The following is a 26985-nucleotide window of genomic DNA, read 5'->3' as shown; positions in this document are numbered from 1 at the left end:
TATCTTGAATGGACGCATTCGCTGCGTGCATTACTATTTGGTCCCTAATCAACTCTTCCTGGAAGGCTCCGAACTTGCACGTTAGGGCCAGCTTCTGTAACGCCGCTACGTACTGGTCAATCGTCTCTCCTTTCTGTTGCGCTCTGTGGTAGAAGTTGTACCTGTCGACGGCTACACACACTGTCGGGCGGTAATGAGCATCCATGTCGTCGATCGCGTGTTGAAACACATCGTCATCCGCCGCGGGCCGGACCACCTTCACCAGATCGTCGTAAACCCTCTGACCTGCAGGGCCCAAATGGTGTAGCAGCATCCTCTTCCTGCGCGAGCTCGAGAACTCAGCGCCACTTTCCTCTTCCAAGGCGAACAGGAAATTCAAGAAGTACGGCTTCCAATCCTCCCATGGCATATCTGGAACCCCAGCTTTCGTGAGGAAGGGTATCGGGTTCGGTAGTCCCGTCGAAGTGGCACTCATCCTCCTCCTTGCCTCCGTTCGCCGCGGTCGTGGACTCGAGCTTCTCGACCCCTGGGTGCTGTTGGGGCTCCCTGCGTCCGGGTCGTCGTCGCGGTCTGTGGTGCCGCCGCTCGCGGTACATCCCGTGACCCCCGCCACGATGCGTGCAACCGCCTCTCCACGTGGACTCTACCTGGAGCGGTACCTGTGGGGTTGTCGCGGTCCGGAATCGGCTCAGGGGGGCCCGTCAGGAATGTAGCGCTCTCGCCTTTCCTCTCCGCGACACTGCCGCGCTCCTGCTGGTCAGAGGTGGTGCCTGTGGGCGTCGATGGCTGGCAGACCACAAGACACTCAACCTGGAGGCAGCGCTGGGCCGTTTCACCTCCTCGTCGCCATTGTAACGTTGTCCCTTTCTTCCTGTACAATGCCCCACCACAGATGACTAAGACAGCTAGCAAGGTTTGAGGGGTTTATTCATGTACTACACACTCCAGCAGGAGCGCCGGCACGGAGCTCCTTATCCTATTCGAATCGGCGCGCTAATGCGCCCCTAAGATGGCCGCCGCCGGAAGTCCGGTGACGTCACGCCTAGCGTGCCGTCGACTAGGCCGCAACACCACATGTTGATATAATAGACTATATTGTTGCGCTATAACAATCTGGGCCACAAAAAGGTTTACATGACAATTTTCTTGCCACTTAGTTCACTGATAGTTCATATTTAAAAATAGTTAATATTTAAAAAATATCCCTTTTAATAAAGTACTAGAGCAGTGCCATAATGTGACGTCTTAATGCCAAAGCTTTCACTTTATTACAAAAAACTTAATTAGGAAGAAACGTTATCATAGTTTAGTGATGTTTGCTGTATGATTTACATAGTTAACATGTTCAGGACTCGGCTCGGGCGTGCTCTAAGATGCGAACCAACACCATTGATTCGCCCTCCTCTACGAACGAATTAGCCTACTTGTGCGATCGTCAAATAATACCAACGCCCCCTAGATGTCCCTCCCTTCCTGATTTCAACTCTTTCGTAAACCGCCATCGCTCGAACTCCTAAAAACACTAGAACGCCAACCGATTGGACTCCGTGTTAGATTCAAGCAATTCTAGGTTAAGAGGGCGTGGCTTAGTGAAAGAGACGCTCCTGCTCCTAGGTTTTCACACACCCAATATGGCCGTTGCTCCACCCACAAATACGCACCAGTCATAGCCGTGCTAGTGTGCCTATTCTCTGGGCTGAAGCCCGAGCCTGCGAGAGCTGCCATGGCTCTTTCCTTCTTGCAGCAGGTTCTGGTGTGCTCCCTGCTAGTGCTTTGCGTGGGCCTGCTCATTCCAAGGATGCTGGGAGGAAGCAGAAGTCCACGGACCCCTGCCTCTGTCCCCGGTCGTCTCCAACAGCCGATGCCCACAGGTAGTTTGGGAGGGAGGGGTCGGCAACTGAGTACTGTTCCTATAACAAGTCAAATCGCCGTAATGAGAATCTCCAATATGTTGTGCAACGCAAAGACGTAATTTGAAAACAAGTATTTGTGGAGCGCAGTTACCCCCCTAAGCAACACATTTTAGTGCAGGGGCGGAATACTTCACTATTAATTTAAAACGTGTGTAAAGCATAAGCAATAAATAAGTAGGACAAATATTTATTGCCCATAATCTCAAGCCGTTTTTTTGCAGGCAGTACGTTGTTTGCCACGCTCACTCTTTACTGCATATGTCTGCAACTGAGCAACTTTTAATTTCTCAACTGCAGACGTTCTCGATCTAATTTCCATGCAGCACCTCGATTCTTCTCACGCTCCTCTATTCCAGTTCCAGGACGTGCAAGGTATTTTTAACGCTGCAAGCATATAACCTGCGAGCCTCCGTGTGTGTAGTATTGTAATTATTGTTTGTCATGTTTACAATTATGTGTTCTCTATTTAGTTTATATGCATTGTAAAGCACAACCCAGCTTTGTATCCTTTGTGATGGAATCAAACTGTTTTCATGTAACTAGAGTTATACATTCTGGGGCAGTTGCTTGAAGGTCTGTCAACTATGTGTATGATCCAATAAAGCTTTTACTAAGTTAACTTTTGCGGAGAGTCCTGACTACCACACTCAGCATAAAGACAAAGAAAAGAGAGCACAGGGGACTAGAGACATAACCTATGCGGGGGCAGGTCCTTGAAATTGACCTCGTTTACCGCCAGGCCAATTCTAAGGTGCCGATTATGTTGTACATCAACATGCCCAGCCCAGTGAGGTGAACCCAAGTTCCTTAAAGTTGATGAGACCATACTATGCCTTACAATGTTGAAACCCATTCTTTTGCAGAATTTATTTATCTCCACGTATAGCCTCCTCCTGGCTTTCTCCACTGCACTACAGGATCTCGCCTCCCTCCATTGGTAGCGTGTGATAATCTCTGACCACATGACCCTTGCCTTCCTGTGGTGATGAGACCTGCCTAGATGTTGTGCAATAGCTGGCCCCTACCTAATGTCAATTCGTTGCCCCCTCCAATTGTATGAGTATAACATCTGGGATGCCTAGTTCCCTCTGCAAGTTGCTCATCTCTCTCTACCTGGTATTCTCCGCCATGTCTTCATTGTGTTGCTCAGTTGTCACTCAGTCCTTCCTCGGTGCCCATCTCTGGGCCCTTGTAACGCAGGAGTACCCGCCACACAAATCAGACCGTCCTGTGCAAGCATTCCTTATTACCTAATAGGAGAACCGACATTATACCGCGTGAGCCTGCACCTTTTATTCTCCCCTAGCCCTTATATATAGGGTGACCAGATTTTGAGAAGCAAACACCGGGACAGACCAGACATAAAAGGAGGACTAAAGTCTTACTTCTATATCTGGCCTGTCACGTTTTTTAGGTCTCTCCTAGCGTTGCTGCGCACATGCGTGGCTCACTTGGCAAGATTTATTGCTTACAAGGACTTTAAAAAGAGGGCTTTAAGCCCCGCCCCTCATTTCCATTGGCTGGCCTCACCGTTTATGCTAATCGGTGGCCTGCCATTGGAAATTAGGGTTTTCTGTAGACGCCCTTTCCCCTGCGAGCCGGTCTGGCTCGCCTGCTTTGCTGCTGTCTTGAAGCACTTTCTTATCTTTATGGGGCCATGTGTTTCTAATTAGAAACACATGGCCCCATAAAGACAAGAGATCTCCATGCTCCGGCTGCAGCGTGGTCCTCTTTTACTTTCGGTACCGTGCTTGTTAAAGCAGGTATCGAGACGTTCTTTTGGTGTGTTCAAGTCTGCTTTGTTCTTTTTAAATAGACTTTTGCTAAGATTCTCGCAAATTCGTCACTCAAACATATATACTTGATCGACTCCAAGGGACATTAATCAGTGTTTCCTTTTTATCACGACACGGGGGACGCATATCGGGTTTGCGAGCTGCATTATTTCAGCCTTCTCTGCTGCACTTTAACCCCCTGCCCCAAAATTGTGACTTTTAATCTAAGAAATGCATTGTGAGCGCTGGGTTTGGTCTTGGGTAAAAGTTTCCCGTCCCAGAACTTTTCACCTTTCGTGCTGAGAACATGAATGGGCCGGGCCAGCTAATATGCTCCCTGGCGGTCCATGGGCGTCATTGTCCGAATGTCCTGGTTATTGAAGTATGTTTAGGGCCCCGGACCCTACAAGCATATGGCCGTGCGCAGCGGTGTGTGGCCTTTGTGCTGGGTCTGGCGCATGCGTGCTGCGCCCTCCGGCTGGAGCTCTTCCTCCCCGGCTGCCGCCGCTGATGGCAGTGTGTGCACAGTGTGTGCGGGTGACAGCGCAGGCTATCCCCGGCTGTGGGTGTCTGGAGCTCCCCTTCCCTACCTGGACCTCCAAGGACTGCCTCGGCCCAGCCTGGACCCCTACCCCTTATGAATGCTTTCAGGGCGCTCAGCTTCCTCCAGGAGCGGAGGAGTAGGTGGCGGGAGGCGTTGGAGGACCACGGCAGCGGAACCCCGGTAAAGCGCCACTCCACCCGCCGCTCTCCTGGCTGGGCTTCCCACGGGGAGGGCTCCCTGGCCACGTACCCGAGGCCCTGCAGCTTCCTGTCCCACCCCCTGCTTATTGCATATACAATAAGAAATACTGTTACAGCTGCCTGGGGCCCAGACCTGCTCCCCCTTATACCTTCACTTGTTGTGTTACTGGAGATGGGGGCACCGGAGGGGGAAGGGATGTGCAGCATAGAGGTAAGTGGTCCAGTGCCCTGGTGCTCATCTTGTGCCAACCTGTAGCATGCTGTACTGCCGTGCACCACTGTTTACACCCTGGTGCCAGCCAGAACAGGGTCCATGTGCACTGTGACCTACACCAGAGTCAAGGAAGGAGCTATGCAAGCCCTCCACACGCTTCTGTAACATGCTGTGGAGCACCTCATGGGCTCGCAGTGCTCCGTGCACACCAGGGTGCATGCTTATTCTGTGATAGCTTGCGTCATGCTCTGATATGCTGTAGAAAGCAGCAAGCTCCTGTGAGAGGGTTCATCTATAGATAGTGGTGCCCTGTAGTATTGTATACATCGCTGCTGATGACTGTAGGAAGGAGTGCGTTCAGTTTAGCCAGAACTAAACTATTCTGTTCAGTGCATGTACCCTAGACTTCATGTAAGTGTCATGTACTGTGCTATAGCGCTGTGTCCCGTCTTTGAGTCTGTGCTACACCTGTCTTGCACATCCTGCTCCACAGCTGAGCATTTTACATCCGCCTGTTATCGAGTTGCATCTACTGTATTAAGTGTTCTGTTATCCATTCATTAGTTCATTCATCTACATGAGTTAATTATGGTCCTGTGAGCTCGTGTTTACCATATCATTCGAACATCTGTTCTACAGTATGCCTCCCAGAACTGTAAGTCCTTAGAAGTGAGCCACACGCCAGTATTAATCTCTGATCATTACTTAACCCTTCCAGATTCTGTATTCCACTATTGCACTGTCTTGCACCTTGCCAGGGATGCACCACATCACGAGCCATTCCTGTTCATTGCTTACACATTAACTGTGTGATCCTAGTCACTGCTTGCTTACTTCTGTACAGCAGCGCTGGGTATTACGCCCTGGTGCTGTGCTCTGTAAACCTGTGCAGCCTTCAGTAGTACGTACACTTCTTCTGTTACACTATCGTGCAGTGTGCTACGCTCCTGTCCCTGTTACACAGCTTTCTATTCTAGCCGCTTATGCCGTCATGTGTTGTGGCACATAACCATGCAGTTGTGTAATGTATACTGTACTGTCTGCCCTATGATGCGTCCAAGAGTGCTGTCGACTACATTCTTCTTTACAGTAGGAGTCAGTACTCTTACATAGAGCTTGTCTGTTCTATAGGGCTGTGTACTGCCTTGCCAGCTGTCACACCATTCTGTTTTGTTATTCCATCTTATTGCATCATCGTCTGCACTACTCTGTCCCATCACAGTCTGTGTTCCCCCCTATTCCAGCCTTTATTCCCTGTAGTGTATTTGTAGTGCACAGATCTGCGCGGCCTCTCTGCTCCTTTCCAAGGAGCTAATGTCGCAAGCATTATTTCTCAGAAGTGGGGTTACTGTACACCATGTTGCTGAAGCCTAGGGTAAAAAGGCTTCATTTTCTGGAGGGTGCTGCACAAATTCGTATTCCGTTGTCTCAGTAACTAAAGTGGTGGTTGTTGGAGACATGTGCGGTTAAGGGTAGAAGGTCGACCCTGTTGAATTTTCAGAGGCAGAGAGAGTGTTGACAGACCTAGGCAGTGGAATCGAAGAGTGAAAAGGGCAAGAACCTGTATGGCACCCTAAACACACAATACTGTCACATGAATTCAGTTTTAGAATTAAGGGCATTTATAGTAAGGCATAGGTTACCGCAGGAAGGGCAGTGGGCCTGCCCATGTGAGCCTGGGAACCACCATGGAGTACTGACCTGCAGTGAAGGATGTGTCCAGTACACACCCTCCCCTAATAGTTGACTTTCTGGGCTGTGCTGCCCTGCGAAACATTGATTAGGGATGTCACAATGTACATTATCTAGTGGCAGTAACAGTGCAACTCACAGACCACAAACCGGTGAATGCAAACCTTGTGGTGACACAGGACACGGTTAGCCTCTTTGCATGACATTGCTGGGGATGTGTGTAATTCAGCAGCTGATCGTGCTACAATGTAGCCACCCACTTTGGCTAGCTTACCATGGACGGGAGTGGTGTGTGTGGACTCGGACCAGTGGAGTTTGGTGTGTGATAGGACAATATTGCAGCACCCACCGTATCCCGTCCTTTCTGTGGCTCTTCTTAAGGGTGACTGAATGGACCTCCTCAGATCTAGTTTCATAGTTAACCGAGAAGATGGTCAGGTAGATGTGAGTTCGTCTATGGTATCATTGAGAAAGCTACTTGGTCCAACCCTGCTCCAAGTTAATCGGTGACTGCTGTGTGTGTAGACAGAGGTTTTAAAGCCAAGTAACCCTCCTCCTCTCCGCCTGCTTATTACAGTAAGCGATTCTTAAGGGCGTAATTTGTATGGATGGAAGTTTCAGCAAAGGTTTTCAATGACACATTGTTTGTACAATCTAATTTGAGTCCCTTAACACAGGGATGCCTCCTTTTCAAAATGTCAGGAGCATATGATGTATACGGATAATAGCAGTAATAGGTCAGACCATGACCGTCTTTTTAAGCAGAGGGGATGTTTGTTGCGCAAACTCATTATGATTAGACAATATTTGGGTACCAGACTGCTTTTATTGACGTTCTTCAGTAAATTTTTATCCTGTCTCAAGGTGCTTAAACTCAAATATAATTGCTTACTGTGTATGAAGGCAACTGTATGTTTCTGTGTGTATAGGCACGCAGGGCAGACATAAATCGCCTTGGCTAATCAAAGCACCATTGTTCGCTCCACTTAGTACATGGTTTTGCAATTAGGAGTCGATTGAAACAGTTGTTTAGTTATTTTTCACAGCATTAAGCTGGCACTGTTTGTAAGTGCATGGGCAATTTTCCACTGCAGGGTTTTCAAGCAGCCCTTTACCTTTCTGAATTATTTTATTGTGTAGTGATTTGTTGGTGACCTAAATTTTGACTTGGTAATCGCGCCTACTGTTTTCCTCTTGAGTATTGAACAACCACTGAACTCTCACTGGCTGAAGGGACTCTTGTGTGACAAGCATCAGTTCCCAAAGTTTTCAAGTACTGCAACGCACAAGTGCAGTTTCGGATTTTGAAACCTAATGGTGTTTAATGGTGTTGAAATACCATGCGATGCATTTCGAGCCTTCTTGTTCTTGCATCTCTTTTGGCCTCTTGACCACATCCTCCACATGGTTCTCTAATGTACTGTGTTTGAACTTCAGGCCTATTGACCTTCCATTTGGGGATTTTTTGGTCTCGCGCCAAGCGGTGCAGTGCGTAGCACTGCTCGTGCAGCGAGAGACTTTTTGTAGGGGGTTTGGAAATGGACCTAGGAATCTCTCGTGCGTGTGCTTTTCCTTTTGGCCCACGCTATTGGCCTTTGCGTGCGTCTTTTTATGAAAGACAGCACGCAATTGGCCAAAGGCGGGCGCATTGCTCCGCCCATGGCCTATTGGTGTCTATTACGTACACCTGTCTCGCTGTGGCGTGCGCGCACCACTCGTTTGTTTCTCAATAGCGATCGCTTTCGCGGTTGCTTTCGCTGCCGCTTGCACTTCCTGGTGGTTTGTGCTTGACTCCGTGTAGGCGCTAGTTAAAATAAGTAGAGATTTGGAACAACCACTATCGTTGCTCAATTTAAACACTATGTAAGTCAGGAGCCTGAAAATGTTTACTCCGCTGTAGTGATTCGGAACAACGAGTTTGTTGTTACCTGCCCGCTCTGCGTCTAGGCACACGCAGAGATCTGTGTGCTTTCTCCACTACACACCCCGCCCTAGTTGATTGTTGTCCTTTTACGCAAATACACTTGGTATGTGGGCTTTGTCTTCCCCAGGGTTCGCTGGCCGGTGGCCAGGTAGAAGGGAGGAAGCAGGTGCTCGCCATTAGCAGTTCCCGATCAGTGCGCGTGCAGGAAGGGCACGTGGCGAGAAGCACCCATGGGAGCTCTGCTGCGGGGGTCTGTAGCTGAGCGGGCCTCTGGTCTGGTGAGTGGTCGGGAGCAAGTCAATATGAGGGGAAAAATAGGCAAATTCGATTCCTTTTTCTTCCTTTACAAGCAACTGCTCTCGCAGTGTGTTCACTTGTATATTCTTATGGTAGCAACACCGAACTGTCGCAGAGGACGTTTTTTTGTATGCAATGTGCTTTCTTAAACTGAGTTCAATCCGAGAAGACTTTATGGAGGTGTTTAAGGATTTCGGTTTACTATAGGCTAATGCCATCGCTTACTTCGTTCCGGGCTGTTTTATAGTGGGGTTCAGCCCCATATCATGAGGGAACCCGTGTGGGGCTGTTTCTTCATTAAGATCCGAAGCACGCAGATACTCGTAGTTTCGTTTTTCACATTAAAAGTATGGGACTGAAACCAGAGCTGGTAAAAAGCTACTCTGATGGCAAGGGCCAGCTGACAGGTCTGTCTTCTTGGTGTTATGTTTGTTTGTCAATGAAATTTCCTAGGTTCAGAGGTATCCTTTCCGCCTGAATCCTCCATTTTGTATTTGAACGCCCTCCTTCACCTGGCGTGAAATCCGTGCCCAATGCTTAGCTTTCTTTCTCACTCTGGTGTAGTTCCTTGCGACTTACCCCTCACCACCAAGCCCCTAAGTGTTCAAGGGTGTCGTTCACTATGGTTCTTTAATCGGCAGGTCACTGACCTGCAGCGCTTAACTTTTCCATGACAGACGCTGCTGCTTGCAGGTTTTTAATTGTCCTCTTCTTCGTACTTCTAATAAAACATGTAAAGCAGAAGATGCTATCTTTCAAAAGAGACCATATATAAAATGAATTGCGTCATACTGGTGGTGGGCGTATGTGCGCGAACAGCAGTATGTCAGTTGTCTCTGAATTCCGCACCTGAAGTCGAGTCGCATTCACAAAGCCCACCCACTGAAATTCCTCTCACTCTTTTAATCACATTAACAAATTACGCCTAGGTAGGTGGACTCCCCGAAAATGTTTGTGATATGAGCCTAAGCCAGCCGTGTGCGTTTTGGTGTTGAAACATTTTTTGGGGTGTGCTGGTCAGCTCTTTTACCTGACCAAAACGAGGTGGACTCCTGAAACATCCCGGTGTTACTTAAAGAGCCAATGTGGGAAAGGAGTAAAGCATTTTATTCTAGGCAATAGGAAGCTGCATCTCTGCCCAACACCATGTTTAGGTCTGGCTACTTGCGATCCTCACCAACGCCAAACACAGACTTGTGGCGTAAATTCGCTCCAAGTCAATGCGGAGTCTATGTCCAGTCCTGAATTGTTCCGCATCAAACAAACCCTTTCAGGTGTTAGTCCAATTAGTTCAATTGAAGTAAAACAACTACAATACCCAGAAGGCTTAAATTATGATAGCAAAGTCAGGGTCTGGAAACAGTGTTTGTAATGACAAAGAGCTAGGTAATCACCCTTGAGGGCTTTGTCAACCCACTTCAGCCATTACTTGGTTTTGGTCTGCTGTCATCAGTAAGTGCTTGAAGAAAGTGTCATTCACATTTTAGATAATGGTAGAGGAATATTTTAGTCTTACAGTTTGCAGTTTGCTAATAGGTAGCAGTCCGCTGCCTCGAGCACTTCCGATGGCCAGTGCATGTAGAAACAAGCATTTGCAATGCAATAGGTCTCGCATTTTCGAAACTTTGACCTAATGGTATTGTAAATGAAAATGCCTTTATTATTGCACGTTTTTTAAGCACATAAAGAAAATGCATTGCCTTTTACAATACCATTAGCTCAAAATCTCGCAATTGTGAGACCTATTGCATTGCAAATGCTTGTTTTATTTGACTCTAAAAAGTAAAGGTAGCTTACTGTATGGCGTATCTGCCATTTGGTCCAGAAACCATGGATTTATCAATTTTATTGTTATGTTTATTCCTATTGACAGTTATAAAGCGGTAGTCAATGATTGCCTGTTACCAGGCGTTTAACCTTTATAGCACAGTGCTTTGAATTTTTATTTAGTGGTGATACAAAGATGATGGCGACAGTTGGACTTTGGGCCACAAAATCAAAAATTCCCAACTAGTTGATATTGGCTCAGCAAGTTGCAGCCATCACATTCTCTTGAAGTATTTTCAAGTTCAAAACGCTATTTCTTTTCAAATGTTTTCAAACGAGAAGTATTTATTATTTATGAGGAAAATTAGGAGGCAAATTGAATTCTGTCTTGATCATGTTTTTGTGTTTGTTTTTAAGTTTAACGTAAAGGAATTCTTTGGCCATCTAGCTTAATAAAATTGATCCTCTTTGATTAAGCTTAAACGAGATGCACAAAAGAATTTTGATGAACCAGACACAGCCCTTTTTAAAACAAGCATTGAAAATACAATAGGTCTCGCCTTTGATTAAGTTAAAGCCATTTGCTTTGCTAACGGTATTGTATTCTAGCTTTGCATTATTTAGTGTATATTTGTGATATGTTGTAGTTGTATGTAGTTTGAATTGTTTTGTTAGCTGTGTAGTAGTTTAAAGCATAGCGTTAGTAGGAAAAGAGCAGTGTTTCAGATTTAGGAGGTGAATGAATAGACGAATATTATGTGTGTTAATTTCGTATAGTGAGGATTACAATAGCATGAGGCAGATGAAAGGGGCGAGGGGAGAGCAAATACATGCACATATCACAAATATACACTAAATGCAACGCTAGAATACAATACCATTAGCAAAGCAAATGGCTTTAACTTAATCAAAGGCGAGACCTATTGCATTTTAAATGCTTGTTAGCCTTGTAAGTATGTTTGTGTTGTATGTTTGTGGTGTGTGTGTGTGTGTGTGTGTGTGTGTATATATATATATATATATATATATATATATACACACACACAAATATTTCCAGCCTTCTGTCTTCATCCACCACGCGGGGTTGGTGCAGGGAGGCGTGCGTTGGACCCACTATTTATCACACAAAATCCTCACATTTTTCCACACATAAGGAAAAGCCGCACTCCGGAATTGTAAGAAGTATGATAGTTTAATGACTAACTATGTGGAAATACATGAGGACTTTGTGTGAGAGATATATGTACGTCTCTTTGGGCATCCTGTTTCGGGATGCAGCAGCACCATCCAAGAAAGACAACGTCCAATTTCAGGTTTTCTTCTTCATTTTTTCTATTTTCCTTTTTTCATAATTGCATGTTCAAGGCAGGCTATTACACAAACTTTTGCTCCATACTTTGTTCAGGCCGACTCTTTTCGGAGAATGCCTTCTACTGGGTCTATCGATCTATATATACGCACACAGCTTGTAACTGTGTGTTTATATATATTTATCAGGACCTCCTACCCACCTTGTCGCCCCTCTGTTGCATGTATGCTGTTGTCTCCCTCCTGTGCTGCCTGACAAAAACAGATACATTACTTAAAACATTTAAGTCTTCAGAGGTGCCTTAGAATGGAGCATAAAGCTTTGCAGACTGACCGCACCTTTGTCCCAAAAACCGGGACGTTTACCTAAAGTTAAGAAAAGTGTTGGGCCACCGGGACAGTCTTCTGAAAACAGGATTGTCTGAGGAAATCCGGGGCATTTGGTCACCCTACCTATATATGACCTGTAGTCTCTACTCCTTTCTGCCAATCTGCTTGCTAGTTATCTCCATGAGGGCCAGGGCAGCAGCCATGATTGCCACGCCTATTCTGAAAGGGTGGGTCCCAAGACGCGTGGGTGGCAGTCAAGCTTGTTCCAGGGCTTACATACGACTTGTGTAAATTAGTACTTGCTGCGGAAGGATGCGTCCTGGTGTATGACGAGGGGTGCTGCCTGTATTTCTTTGTGTGGCATACATGAAAGCTATCTGGAGTGGACAGGCATCGCAAGGTTACGGTTTCCTAAACGTAATGTAGTCGCCTCCGTTGTAGGCCTGCTTATCTTAGGCGGTCTCCCGCCTTGTTTTTTGAGGCGAAACCACCTCGGACACCTTCATTGACCAAAAAAACTTGACAGCAAAGGCTGCCTTGAACGCGGTTGTCTCATATAGGTCGGTGCATATTGTGTGTGTGTGTGTGTGTGTGTGGGGGGGGGGGGGGAACTCTGAGTGCTGTCAGGTGCTCCAAGTCTATGGGTAGTCTGGTGTCTTTTGCTACAGTCTCTTAGCACCCCCACCCCTTCATCGCTGCCTTGTATAGTAGCACTCTATGCATTTGCAACCAATCCATAGCCTGCAGTGATGCCCTACTGATGCTGCCAGGTGTGCCTGAATTTGTGATCTTGTGTTACCGCCCTTGAATGCCCAGGTCTATGAAGCACTCCACTGCCGCCTGGACCTCGTTCATGTTCCGCAGATCCTTCAGTCCAGAAACCTCCTTAAAGGTGTCCAACCCTTTGTGGTACCTGATGCCAGACTTTGGTGCCACTGCATTGTCTACCAGCCAGTTCAGTCCTGACCTATCAAATCCTACATTGCTTTGGAGACTGGGGTCATCTGGGGGTCTGCTTTTGGTGCCAGTTCCCTCAATATCGTCCACTGAAAATGAAAGAGGGCAACGGTTCAAGTTATATAGTCTTTGTAGGTGTCTCGCCCTCACCTTGATGTTTGACCACAGCTGCGCCGTTGCCATGTTTCTCATGAGTCTCATTACCCATGGACATCTCACAATGTCATTTATTAACTGTACCACTCCTTGGTTGTCTGACCACAGCTTCAACTTCATGTCCCTCAACTGCTCTTTTCACATGTAAGGTGCTGCTACTATGGGAAAGAGCTCCAGCATCGTCCTATTCCTTGTGAGCCCTTTCGCTCACCATGCCACTGGCCATGCCTGAGCGCACCATGCACTGTCTAGTGTTTAAATTAGTTTTTTTTAAAACAGTTTTTATTGATCTACAATCAGCCAGTACATTGGTTAGTGAGCTTTGCACACAGAAAACAGTACATTGTTAACTCAAATGAGGAGGCATTGGCATGCATATACATTTCAGGAGAGGAACCCAACCCCCCCCCCCACCCACTTCAGCCCGCACTGCCTAGTGTTGCTCCAAATGCCTCGCTACCTAGGGCATCTGTGAAGAGCTGTAGTTGCTGGGACGTCACCCAAGTTTGTCTCCATATCAGACTCCCATTGAAACTGCTTCTGAAGGCCTCCCAGTCTTGCTCGTCCTTTTGCACTTCTTTGCCTAGCATCATGTGGTGGTGTTTTCTTGTTCAGTCCGCTAGTAAGGTGCATCAGGCGCATTACAATATCCTGCCTGCCAGAATTGTTACTTGAGTACGAAATACCTTTAAAAAACAAGAGGCGTTTGGCATAACAGGAACCGGTCGTTTAATTAAAACGTAGTGGCTGGGAGAACAATTAGAGGCGCAAGGTCTGAGGACTGTCTCAATTTACATTCAGTTGGGGAGTGCGTGATCACTGTGTTCTGATTGGCTATATGTGCCTAACTCATGTGGCATCTGACTTTATGGTATTGTCAGAGCGTGTCTGCCCCCTCTAGACTTGTGTGCTTTATTGGGGTCATTCTCTCTTGACCATTGTAATGTCGCTGCGCCTACCTGTGGGATTGATCTAGGGTTTCCTTTTCGTACCGTTTTCTGCCAGCTGTGTGACATTCCACGTATGAATCAGCAACCCAGGATATGGGTCTCGGGGCCTGCTTGACTATTATTTTGTGAGTCAGGGTTGACATGGAGTTCACAACGTGATTTCGTTTTCATAAGTGAATGTATCCTTTTTCATATTGACATTATCGTTTTCCATATTAACATTCCCCCCTCTAGTTGATGGTTTTTTTTTATTCTTCAACCACACTATCTAATGTATGCATTTGTTCTACCACTTTATTAGGATCCTGTTGTTCCCCTTGCTCTCCTTCTTTTTTTTTTATTAACTATGACAACCTTTCTAGTTACTTGCATTCTACCTAATTTGAGGACTGCGTTTTTCCAGCAGGTGATCCCCCCCCCAATTGTATCGCACCCACATGTCAATAGAAGGACAATGGTAACTGGCAACAGTGATTTACACAATCCAGATAACCACTGTGGGAGCCAGGAGAACCAATTGGAGAACACCTCCTGCTCAGGGGCATCTCCCTCCTCACGCTTGTCTCTTTGTAAACTGTTCAAAGCATGGATGGCAAGTGTAAGAGTTCAGTTTTTCATGTCATTCACTGGGATAAAGGTGCAGCAGGCCACACTGATCTTGGCACACACCCCTCGCTCCATCGCGGTTATTAAGTCCAATACATATATTGGTGCTGCATCACCATGAGGCAGACTGCTTACAGTTCTTCCTTGATCAAATTGAGGCCAAGCTCAGTGCGGTTCTCATTTTAAGCATCTCCCACTTGGCAATTTGGAACCAGCGGGTGTTTGTTTTAGCTTGCAGGGTAAAGAAGGGTTTAGATTCTCCTGCTGATACTTGTGTGTTGACAGCTAGTATGGAGAAAGTACTGTTGCCATTTTTTCCCCCTCTTTTTTTGTAAAGAGGAATGATTAATCTGAGTGCTAGTCTGGAACACATTCTTAGGTTGGGAATATTTGTAGAGTTTTATCCAACCACTATCATTTATTGCCTTGAGAGTGATACTCAATAGATTGAATGATGATCTTCTTGTGAACTGTAAAAGTGGAGCGCTTTCAGGGCATGAAGGTTTATGTGCGTGTCTTTACCTGTAAAATTAACATTGTGGGTGAGTTATGAATTCTCATGGGTGAGAGAGGAACCCTGTGATACAGTTAATTTATGTAATCAATTTTTGAGAGGATGAGTGATGTTGTTACTTGAGCTATTTGTGGAACTCCAAGATGGGGGAAAATGTGAAAGGGTGTCTTCATAGTGTACATGGGTGGTTTGTCGTCTTGGTGTTTGAGAGGGTAAGGTCCATGACAAGTTTGTCCAGCTGAAATGTTAACTGCTCATAACCTTTCCATTCTCCACAAGTGCACATTTAAGTTTCCATGTTTTCAGTGTAAGATCGCTCCGTGTCATCCATGTTTTCAGACCGCTTTTGAGTTTCCTAAACCGTTCAGACTTACCAGTTCGAGCATTATTTGTGTGTCCTCTGCATAATTATAACAGATAAGGTCAAAACTGTTGATTATATCTGATAATGGTTTAATGTATATATTAAAGTGGATAGAAGATTTTGGGCATGTCTGGCACTTACACAATACTGGGCGCAGATAGCGCAAATCACAATAGATGTGGTTGGAGGACAGTCCTGAAAAGTGCTGCGTACTGGGAATATATCCACAACCAAAGGGATACAAGGCTCAGGTGCGATTTGCTAACCTAGCACTGCTACTAGCAAAGAGGCACATAACTAGGAGATGGAAGGCAGCTAGGCCACCAAGCATAGAGACGTGGAAGTAGTGAAGTGGAGCCTAGCCGAAAGTGCTGCTATACTTAGGAAGGGGCAACGAGGGCAGCGAAAAATAGCAATGGCATGGTATATGCTGTGTGAAGCCTTTAGAGTATGGGATAAGTCCACCTTGGATTTCAGCTGACTTGACATCTGATGTGTCATAGGCATCGACACTGAGCACTCATGTCGCCTTAGAATTTTGCTAGGCAGATCTCGTACGACGTAGGGCCAGTGGTGTTTGGGTTATGGACATTATGCATGTGATGACCTAGAATGTGATATGATACACTGTAAAGTGCTGCCTGCTCATGTTTATTTTACAATAAATATTATAGACTATTGCTCTGGATGTTTGAGCAGATACCTAGTGTGTTGCCCAGGTAGTTAACTCTGGGGTGGGTGGGAAGAGGGATTCGGGATAGTTAAATTGAGAATGTAAGGGATATGCACTACTCATTTCATTTACTGTATGTGAAATAGACAGGAAATATGAACATACCAAGTGTAAGCTCATGCTGTATAATTATATGCACTGTAATAGACTGGCAGTTGTATGTTAAGATAAACTGTAATGCTGGCAAATGTGAACTGCATTGGTATATTCAAGTATCGATGCAAGTGCAGTCTGTTTGAATGTACTTTGAAAAAACTCAGTTTGTGTTAAAAAAAAAAAAAGTGGATAGAAGAGATGATGGCTCCTTGGTGAGCTCATGTTTTTTTGTAAGTGTTGAGCAAAAGGGGGTGTTTTAAACTGTAGCAATGTTACTTTTTCTGGATCTCTGCTGCTTTCGACGCAGTTTACTATCAAACCTTTATTTCCAGTCCCAAAGAAATTGGAATTGATAGTGTAACCTATCCTGCTGGCCATCTCCAGTAGGTATAGTTGGGATGTAGTTTCTATAGGAAAAGCGTTTTTTATTTTGCTAAAACTTTGGTGCTGTTTGACGAATTGTCACAAACTTTTCAAAAATAGTTTCACTCGCTTCAGCTGCTATCTGGTAAGTTTTGGGGGTATCAGTCAAGCCCAAAACAGAGGGGAAAAAAGTGTGTGCGGGGTCCCAAAGCGTCCTTTCCCTGATGCAATTTTTCATAGGGATTTTAGACACTACTATAGCCTGAACTGCTGAACGGAATTGCAACAAATTTGGCAGAAAGCTAGATCTTGGTCCAGAAAGAGTACCTTTTGTAATAAGGTGTAAATCTGTTAGTAGTTTTGGAGTTCCTAAAGAAAAAAGATTTATGTACATCTAGGGACGTGGATCCACGCACCAACAGCAATGATGTGATTGACTAGCCATAATGTGAGAGAAAAGTTGCAAAGGCCATTTTGTCAAACAGGACACGGTTCCGGAGGAGGGGGTTGGGGTAAGTGAGGTGATATAGGAGAAATAGGATAGAAGAAGTCAGTATAGAGGTATCCTTACTCCATGGGACTGATGGGGGGGACCTTTCATGGGGAAGAATTGGCAAAAAAAATGTTTTTTCTTGTGCATGTGAGAATCTGCGGAAGAGGGACGTATAGTTAGGCTCAGATTTCACATGTACAAAACCCATAGAAATTCAGCAGTAATAGTTCACTGAGTTAACCATAACTTACGCCCCCGCGGTGAACTGCTTATGCCCTGCATTCATTTTGTAATTTATCTAGATCTTTAAGAACTTGATGTTCAAAGGTTAAGATTTCCGGAGGCATAGAGCCACTAGGAGGATTGAATGTGGATTTGGGACGTAGTCCAGAGACATCCGTTTTAATGGGCATGTCTTTATTATTAAAAAAGGAACTCCGTCTGACTTTCCTAAAGAATTGCAAAATTTCTGTTTGAATTAGGAACCGGTTGGGTTTTTCAGTGATAAAATAGGAAAGGCCTCTGCCCTGTAGAGCGATATCAGTGGAGCCCAACTGGTGTTAAGATAAATTAAAGATGGGAATTTCCTCCACAGTAGGCATAGGCACCAAGGCTAGTGGTTCTAATACTGGTACCCTCATTGGTAGAAATTCCGTCTGGTTTGACGCTCCCCTAGTGGGAAGTTGTATCTGGGTTTCGCTCTGCCCCTACCACGGTCCCTCTTTTATTTTGGACCAATTTGGCCCTGTAAGAACCAATGTTTTCTTATAATGAAAATATTTTTATAATGGAAGCACACTCCCATAGCACTCTAGATGACCAGTAAAAGCCTGCGTTTAAAAGTGAGCGCAGAGCATCCATGCTGAGAACACACTGCTGAGGTGCCAAAGCCAAGCCTGTCCATTCCTAGACTGGTTTTAGGGCCAGTCATACTGCCGGTTGTATTCTAAGGTTGAGTAGGGACATTATACTATCCTGTCAATTTAACCCCCCATTTATTAGAACCCCCGGCGGTATCTAATAATTTAAAATCATACCCTTGCTTGAATCTCAATCACAAATGCGTGATTACACCAACCTTCCTCAAACCTCTTACAGTCACCAAGGCCTATGGCTAGGATCAAATGTGCACCAAGTAATGCTTGCTAGATAGTGAAAAAACTACTTTAAAATAAACATGATAAATTTACAATATAAAATTCATGATAAATGCTTAATAATTAGTCATTGTTCAATTAATTTGTTGAATGTGGGTGTTATACCTAGATTTCCTACAAATATGGGTCAGTTGGACTAACAGTTTTTCATACTGTTATTGGCTCAGGTCCGACTGAATACTGGGTTTCCCTATTGTTGTGTAGTAAAATAAAAAAAGCTCATCAAGGATCATGATTTGTATTTTTTAAATACCAAAACATGGTTACAGGAAGACTCTGCACCAGAAATCCAACAAGCCACACTTGATGGGTTATCAGATCAAGCACCTTGGCCACCAGAATGGACGTGAAGGGAGGGGACTCGTCTTACTAAAGAGTGTTTTAGAAATAAGACCTTTAACATCCCCCCCAACTTATGTCAACACAGAGTATCTTTAAATTACTATTAATAGAGCTCCCCTTTCTGCTTTTAAATGCATGTAAATGTACTGACTGCTAGGTGCTGGACATAATGTTTTCACTACTCTCCTAGAAACTCTAACTGCAAGTTTATTGAAGACCGACCACCTAGTCTAGCCTTAAAGCTCGCAGTAGCGGGATATACCGGCCATTAAAGGCGCGCTCCAGTGTTAAAGCGCCAAGCTGAAGGTGAGGACCTTTAATAAGGGAGCTTGACTTTAATGGCCAGTATGGCCCGCTATGGAGGGCTATAAGACTATTAGAAAATCTGCCCCTAGAGTGCAGAATGTTCTAAAAAAGGCCTCGCAGAGCCCCAGGGGGATGAAATCCCTTGGGGCTCCCTGAGGCCTTTGTTCCTAGCAACAGCTGTAACAAAGGCAAAAAACGAATGTTGATGCTCCGTGCTTCTACCAGCCATTAGAAGCCCAGAGCACTCCATTGTCTTCAATGGTTCTCCCAACATTACAATGTTGTAATATAGCCGTACAGCCCGCCATAGTAGGCTACACCAGCCATTAAAGTCCTGCTCCAGCGTTCGGCGAGGGCCTTTTATCAAGGGAACGGCTCATATTTGAAATACCTGATTCAAACTGTCTGATTAGCTAATATTCTTTCTCTAGAAAGCAAATCTAAAATGGTACCCTCAAGGGCTCGGCTCTCAGTCCGACTCTGTTAAATCTGTATATGACTGCCCCCCCGTTCTAGTCCGATTTGATTCCAATCTATGCTTTTTTTTTTTTGTTTTTTTTTTAAACCGTTTATTACAAGACTCAAAAATATACAAATATGGGCCTACAACCTGCCGGCCGGCCGCTAGCAATGAAAGGAGCATACGATATACATTTATAAAACACATGGTGCTGCGGCCGAGCATGCACAGGAGGTAACATCGTTGCGAGCCACACTATCCAGACCCCACTATACGGTACCATTTTAAACTTAAAGAACAACAAATACAAACAAACCCACAAGGCAATCCTCAATCGGAAATAGCAACACGTGCTCCCCTAGAGGGGGGATCCTAGCCATCCATAGGAATCTCAAGAGGGGGGAGAGATCAGAACTAGGGCTGGGTACACCTAATGCCCAGGTACCGGGGGGATGAGTTGGCTAAGGGGACGGGGCCGGCGACGGATCGGGCAATAACGGTGGAGCACAGATTCCCCCGCGGTAGGCGTTCCAGGGGCCCCATACTTTCACCCATGTCGCAGGCTTACCTCTCGCCACATACACCACCTTTTCCCGAAACATGCACCAATCCATATGTTCCTTCCAGGCCGAGACAGTCGGGGGCCTCTGGGATCCCCACAGTTGGGCAATATCACGCTTGGCAACCATATACCCCAGAGTCACCCACCACGTCTGCGGCACCGAGTAATCGGTAGGCTCCCACACATTCAACAGGCATCTCCTCGCTTCGGGCAACAGCGCCACATGCGTGACCACTTGCAGCACCTCATGCACACCACGCCAGAACCCCTCCACCTCCGGGCACTCCCACAAGATATGCAGAAAAGTCCCCAGCGCACCACACCCACGCTTACACAAACCGTCCTCAGCATAGCCCATACGCAGGAGCTTTGGCCCCGTCATGTAGACCCTGTGGAGTATCTTGAGCTGGACGAAACGAAGGCGAGCCGGTATGGCCACCTCTTTCGGGGAGGCCACCGCGGAGATCCAGTCCTCGTCGTCCAGCTCCAGCCCATCGGCTACCCAAGCCTCACGAAGGGCAGTCAACAAGTCTGAGCGGTCGTTGATCAGTTTTTTGTAGATCAGTGAGATCGTGCTGTCAGGGACGTGTCCATCCAGCACTCTATCCTCCAGGGGGGAACACTCCGGGATGGAGGCAACGTCCGGAAAGACGGAGCCCAGCGCATGCCGGACCTGCAAATACCGAAAGTACTCGCTGCCCTGCAACTGAAATTCCGTCTGCAGCATCTCGAACGTTTTAAATCCTCCCCTCGTCCAGAGATCCCCCACTTTACTGATACCTATTATGTCCCACTTCTCAAAGCCCTTCGAGGTCCACAAGGAGCCCAACCGCTCAGACGCGTATAGTGGTGACGCCCGGGTCAAACGGTCCTTCCACCCCATAGCTGCATTGGCCGCGTGCCACACTCGCACCATGACACGCGTGGGGCCCGTTAGGCGAGCGTCGGGCGCGCTAGAGTAGAGCGCTCGATTATGGTCACCACCTGGAAGTAGCATCCTATCCATTTCAAACGCCGGGTTTAAGGCGGGCCCATATAGGCCCTGATTAATCGCAGCTAGCTGGGAGGCCCAATAATACCGTTTAATATCCGGGAGGGCAATCCCCCCGTCATACCATGGGAGCGTCAGCTTAGCCAGGGCAATACGTGGCCTCCCGTCCCAGAACAGGCGGCGCTGCAAACTCCCCACTTCGCGGAAGTAGCGCGCTGGGACGAGGTCCATAGTGTTCTGCAACGCGTACAGGAAACGCGGCAGCGACATAATTTTAAACAATGCCGCCTGGCCGAGCGGCGAAAGCGGCAAACGCCGCCAGCGCGCGACATCCTCTTTCAGACGCTGGAGGGGGGGAAGCAAGTTCCGATCATACCGAGCCTCCGGGTCCAGAGTAATGAAGACACCCAGGTACCTAAATCCCTGCGGGTCGACCTGGATCGGACAGCCCCGCGGGAGGATAGGAGCCTCCCCGGAGAGAACATACACACACGATTTAGCCCAGTTGATGACCAGACCGGAGTTACGACCGAATGAATGCAAAACATCAACCAGTACTATGAGTGATTTACGTGGGGAAGCTAGGTACAAGAGGATGTCATCAGCGTATAGGGATACGCGGTCCTCATACTCAGGGGTCCAGCGGAGACCACGGATGGAAGGCTCCCACCGCAGCCACTCCGCCAGGGGCTCCAAGGCAAGTGCAAAGAGGAGCGGCGATAAGGGGCAGCCCTGCCGTGTGCCCCGGCCCAGCTCGAACGGAGCCGACACTCTTCCGTTCACCACCACCTGCGCCAATGGGCCCGAATACAGCAATTTGACCCAACTGATGAACCCTGGGCCAAATCCAAACTTCGCAAGCATCGCCCAAATATATGGCCATTCAAGCGTGTCAAACGCCATGGTGGCGTCTAAGGATGCCAAAATGGCCGGCTCCCGTAGGAACGGGGCACGTGCGAGCACACCGTGCAAACGCCGCAGATTAAGGGCTGTGTTGCGATGGGGAATAAAGCCAGATTGGTCCTGATGAACCAAATCGCCCACCACGCCGACCAGCCGATTGGCCAGTACCTTGGCGAGAATCTTGGGCTCCGCATTCAGTAGCGAAATGGGCCGATAGGATGTAACCCGGTCCCGAGGTCTCCCCTCCTTGTGGATGACCACGATTGTAGCCAGACGCTGGTCCAGCGGGAGGGAGCCCACCGAGTGTGCCGCCAGGAACATAGCCCGGAGGTGGGGTGCCAGCGTATCCGGTCGCAACTTGTACAACTCGATAGGGAGACCATTCGGACCCATGGCCTTGCCGGAAGCGACCGAGCGTATGGCGAGGGCGATCTCGTCGGAGGTGGGAGCGGCGTCCAACGACACCCTGTCGTCCCCGGAAAGGGACGGCAGCGCTATATCTCTGAGCAGGGCACGGGAATCCTCTTCCGAGCAGGGAGACACCGGGGAATACACCCCACGGAAATAATCCGCGAAGCAGGAGACGATTTCTTCTGGCTCAGTTACACACACACCATCCGTTTTCTCAATCAGCGGGACCACACGATTCGCTCTCTCTTTTTTGTCCAACCACGCTATAAGTTTACCAGCCTTATCACCCACATCATACAGTCGCCCCTGTTGCTCTCTACTGAGGCCCCTGGCCGCCTCCGTGACGAGGGCCCTATAGGCCGCTTGCTTGAGTTGGAGGACATGTAATGCGGCATCCGTCACCCCACCTTCTAAATTACCCTCCAACTCGGCTATTTCAGCCTCCATCCGGGTCACCTCCTCCCGCTCGCGCCTCCGGGCGTGGGGAATAAGGGATAGGGCCTCCCCTCGGAGTACTGTCTTGAAGGCCTCCCATAGCGGTACAGCCGAAGGCACGGACCCCACATTCTCATCAAAATATCGCTGAAGGGATTTAATCAATTCAGCGCGAATGGTGGGGTCGCGCAGGTACCAAGGATTGATTGGGACCACCCTACCCTCACCCCTCGGAAAGACATCAAAGTGCAGTAGGAGCGGGGAGTGGTCCGAAATACCCCGTGGCAAATGGCGCACCTCTCCCACCCTCCCAACATAGGCCGCCGGGACAAGGACATAGTCTAGTCGTGAGAGACTACCATGGGCTCCCGAGTGGAAAGTGTACTGCAGCTGCGTGGGGTGTTTTAAACGCCAGCAGTCCACTAATCCAAATGTATCCAAGAGGCCGGGTAGCCACGCCTGTGCCCGGGGGAGGTCCCTAGGGGGGTGACGATCCACAGACCCAGATACCACCGCATTAAAATCCCCCCCCACAACTAAAAGCCCCCCCCAGAAGGCCAAGGAGAAGGCGCCCAAGGTCCGCAAAGGTGGTCGACTGCAGCCCCGGTGGGATGTATACTGACACAAAGACAACCACTTTGCCCTCCAGTCTTCCCACCAAGACCGTGTAACGTCCCCTGTCATCGTGGAGCACCTCATCAATCTCCAACGGGAGCGAGTTCTTCACCATGATGCCCACACCCCTTGAGTCAGACGTGAAGCCCGAGTGAGCCACTAGGCGATAGCCACGCCGATTCATGGCGCAGAAGGAGTTGCCAATGAGATGTGTCTCCTGCAGAAAGACTACATCGGACGAGATTCGCTTCAAAAACTGCAGGACCACACCCCGTTTGATCCTGTCCCCCAGTCCATTCACATTCCAAGACAACAAAGTTAGTTCCCTACCCCCCATCATATACAGAAGCCATCATTCGTCCCCCGGAGAGCACTTTAGAACTAACACAAAAATACGTTTGCCTTGTGATTAAAAACGAACAACACCCCATCCCTACCCACCCACCCCAACAGAACTCCCCCCTCCCTGCACCCCTGCATGAGCCCGAACAGCCCCCCCAACGTGCAGTGTGCCTGTCGCCCCATATATAGTTAGACTAACTAAACCCCCTAGAGGAGGAGGGAGAACCCCCAATAGACCCAACACAACCTCCATAGGAGGGGAACTTACAAAAACTGACGCAGAATTGAAAGTGGCATCATTTTCGTCCAGAGTGAGGCCCAATATTAGACCCTCAGTCCCGATCCAGCGTGCCGTCTCCCCCCGCCGCCCCCCCCGATCACGATCCCCGGGCAGAGTATCCAGCCAGTCCCCGGCCGCTTCGGGACGATCAAAGAAGTGCGTGCGACCATCCACCTCCACACGCAGCTTGGCCGGGAAAAGCATGGCGTATTTGAGGGTTAGGTCCCGAAGACGGCGTTTGACGCCTAGGAAGCTCAGTCTCTGCTTCTGGACCGCTGGGGTGAAATCAGGATAAAAATTAACCTCCATATTGTCAAGCTTGACCGGTCCATGCAGTCTGGAGGTTTGCAGGATAGCGTCTCTATCCCGAAAATTGAAAATCCGGGCGATGAGAGGTCTCGGAGGGGCTCCGACCTTCGGCCTTCCCCCGGGAACCCTGTGGGCCCTCTCCACAGCGAAGAATTTGCTCAGCCCCCGTGGCTGGAGATGGGTAGCAATCAGGTCCTCCACAAAGAGATCCGCCGCCGCCTCCTCGCGTCCCTCGGGCACCCCGATAATACGGATGTTGTTCCTCCGTGCCCGACTCTCGGAGTCCTCCAGGCGTCGATCCATAAGCGCACTCGCCTGACTAAGCCGGCGCACCTCTGTTTGCAAGGCCGCCACATCTGTCGTTAGGCCCGATGCGGTGTGGGCCAAAGAATCTACTCGGTCGTTGGTTTTGGAAAGATCGGCCCTCACCAGGCCAACATCCACGAGGACCGAGTCAATCTTCTGCGCCAGTGTATCAAACCGCTGGCCCACCGAGGCCTTCATCTCGGCAATGGCGCCCATGACATCTCGCAGAGTCAGATCTGCGGGCAGGTCTGGGGCATCAGGAGGGCTCTCAGGGGACTTGCGCGGTCCATCGGGAGATCCCTTCTGGAGGGTATAGCGGTCCATACTGTTGTCCTAATGGACGGCGCCACGCCGGGTCGATTTGGTCTTTGCCCGGTCTCCATCTTGTTTCGTGGCCATGGCCACCAGTCTCCCAGTCGCACCAGCCACGTCGTGTAGGGCAGGAAAGCAGGGCCACGAGCTCCGGGGGGGCCCCCTCAGAGCAGCGGGGTGGATCACAGCCTGCAGGCAGGCAGGGTCTCCCAGCAAGGCCACACCACACCAACACCAAGGGCTCCGCGACCCAACCTCGCAGAGACGACAAGGTGGTGCGAAAGCGAAAGTGCGGGGTACGCGAGTCGCCAGGCCCTGCCTGCCGCTGTTGTTCACTTTGTCACTGGATCACCCCACAGCGCAAATCCGGGGTCCGGCGAGGGGAAGGCCGCAAACCTCAATCGGTGCTCACTCCGGTGTCCGAGGTCCGATTCGGAAGCGGGAAACGGGTGCCACCTCAGCTCAGGTTCACCAACATAGTCCCCTCATCCAGGGCAGGATAATTTCAGGATAATCGTAGGAGGTTGCGGAGGTCCTCGGGAGCCTCGCACCTACGCGGCCATCTTGGTTGCGCGCTAGGCTCCTCCTCCCAATCTATGCTTTGAAAAACATATCCATTCCCTTATCACCTCTTGTTTCCATCTCATAGCAGTCATCAGGAAGATTCTTGCTTTCCTTCCAGTATCATCAAGGAAAACTGTGGTCCACGTCCTTATAACATCATGGCTGAAATAGTGCAACTCGTTGTTGTGGGTCTAACTCCCTACCTTATGCATAAAGTGCGGTTGGTACACAATGCTGCAGCACAGACCTTTCTAGGATTAAGAAGGTGTGCAGCAATTTCCAAACTATCTGAGACATTCACACTGGTTAACCTTTGCCAGAGAAGTCTCTTCAAAGCACTCTGCCTCTGCTACAAAACGCTGCATAACTCGGCATCGAGCTCCTACCTGGTTACATGGATCTTCTGGTAATAGACTCATCCACCCACCACCCTTCACGTTTCCTACAGTCAACATCTCAGTATCTAGTCCAAGTACTAAAATACAAAAAACTAGACCGGGTGGCTGAGCACTGCCTGCTTTCACAGCTAAGGGAGTGGAATGCCATGCCCATCTCCCTGTGATCTCAATCTAATTTCTCTGCCAGCTTATGCCCTAAATTTCACATTTCAATTCAGCAAATTTGAGCATTTCTTCCAGTGAAAGTTCTTATGAGCCCTCCTACTGTCATCCTTGCCAAATGGGTCTCCTACAGATTCCTGTTTATTTAGTCCATGTTGTGGTTTTTTAAGAAAAGCTAAATACTTGGATCATTTATAGACTTTTATGTTTTCAAATTCTGAAACGTTTCTAACCTACTTTGTGTTCTCCCATTTTGTGTTGACAGCTGTGCCTGGGAAAGGTCAGCCTTATGACAGCATACAGAAGAAGGCAGCAATGGAGCAGGAGCTAAAAAGCAAGCAGAAAGAAGGAAATGGCAAAAGCCTGACTTTCACACTTATGCCTTTTTATGCCATAGGTGTTGGCATTTTTGCTGCATACAAATTCATAAAGGTAAAACCATATTTCAGAATTTAATATTGCTATGGAATTTGTACTGAATATTTGCTATGGTCGCTTCAGGAATGTTTAATATCGACAGGATGGACAGACGTCTAAAGAAGAGATTATTACTTGGTGTATGGCTTTAATGTACAAAACACCTACTACTTGGCTTGTTTGATGGTAATTTAAACTACAGATTGTAGCCAGGGCTACATAATACAATGTTGTAATGTTGACTCAAAGTAGTTTATTTTCTTGTTTTTACTTGACTTAAGTTTGGATTAATATCAATAAACTGCAGTTTGGGGAGTCGGGTACTAAGAACTACCTTGTCATTCAATAAAGTTTTAGCTAAAGGGAAGCTGTTTCTAGGCTTTGATTGGTGGAGGCTGCTATGTTTTCGTACCTTTTAATATGTGTCTGTTGGAAGTGGCTATCTTTTGAGTGATGTAACCATCCCTACTCCTCCCCATATGTTTACCCTGTCGTTTTGTGGGCTTTAGAGCTCTGT

At 47.9% G+C, this 26985-nt stretch overlaps 1 protein-coding gene across 1 annotated transcript in view; it reads left to right on the top strand.

The window, feature by feature from the left end:
• The first annotated feature begins 1660 nt into the window (after nt 1-1660).
• Nucleotides 1661-26985, top strand: part of LOC146855895 (protein RIC-3-like) — a 161500-nt gene continuing 136175 nt past the window's right edge. Inside the window, exons 1-2 of the mRNA XM_085653842.1 lie at nt 1661-1871; nt 26317-26483. Of these exons, the coding sequence (XP_085509968.1) occupies nt 1724-1871; nt 26317-26483 (315 nt within the window). The 5' untranslated portion in view covers nt 1661-1723. The remainder of the gene's footprint in view (nt 1872-26316; nt 26484-26985) is intronic.

Source organism: Triturus cristatus, chromosome 4_1 (genome assembly GCF_964204655.1).
Source record: "Triturus cristatus chromosome 4_1, aTriCri1.1, whole genome shotgun sequence".
Lineage (NCBI taxonomy): Eukaryota > Metazoa > Chordata > Amphibia > Caudata > Salamandridae > Triturus > Triturus cristatus.
This window is presented reverse-complemented; position numbering and strand designations above follow the sequence as displayed.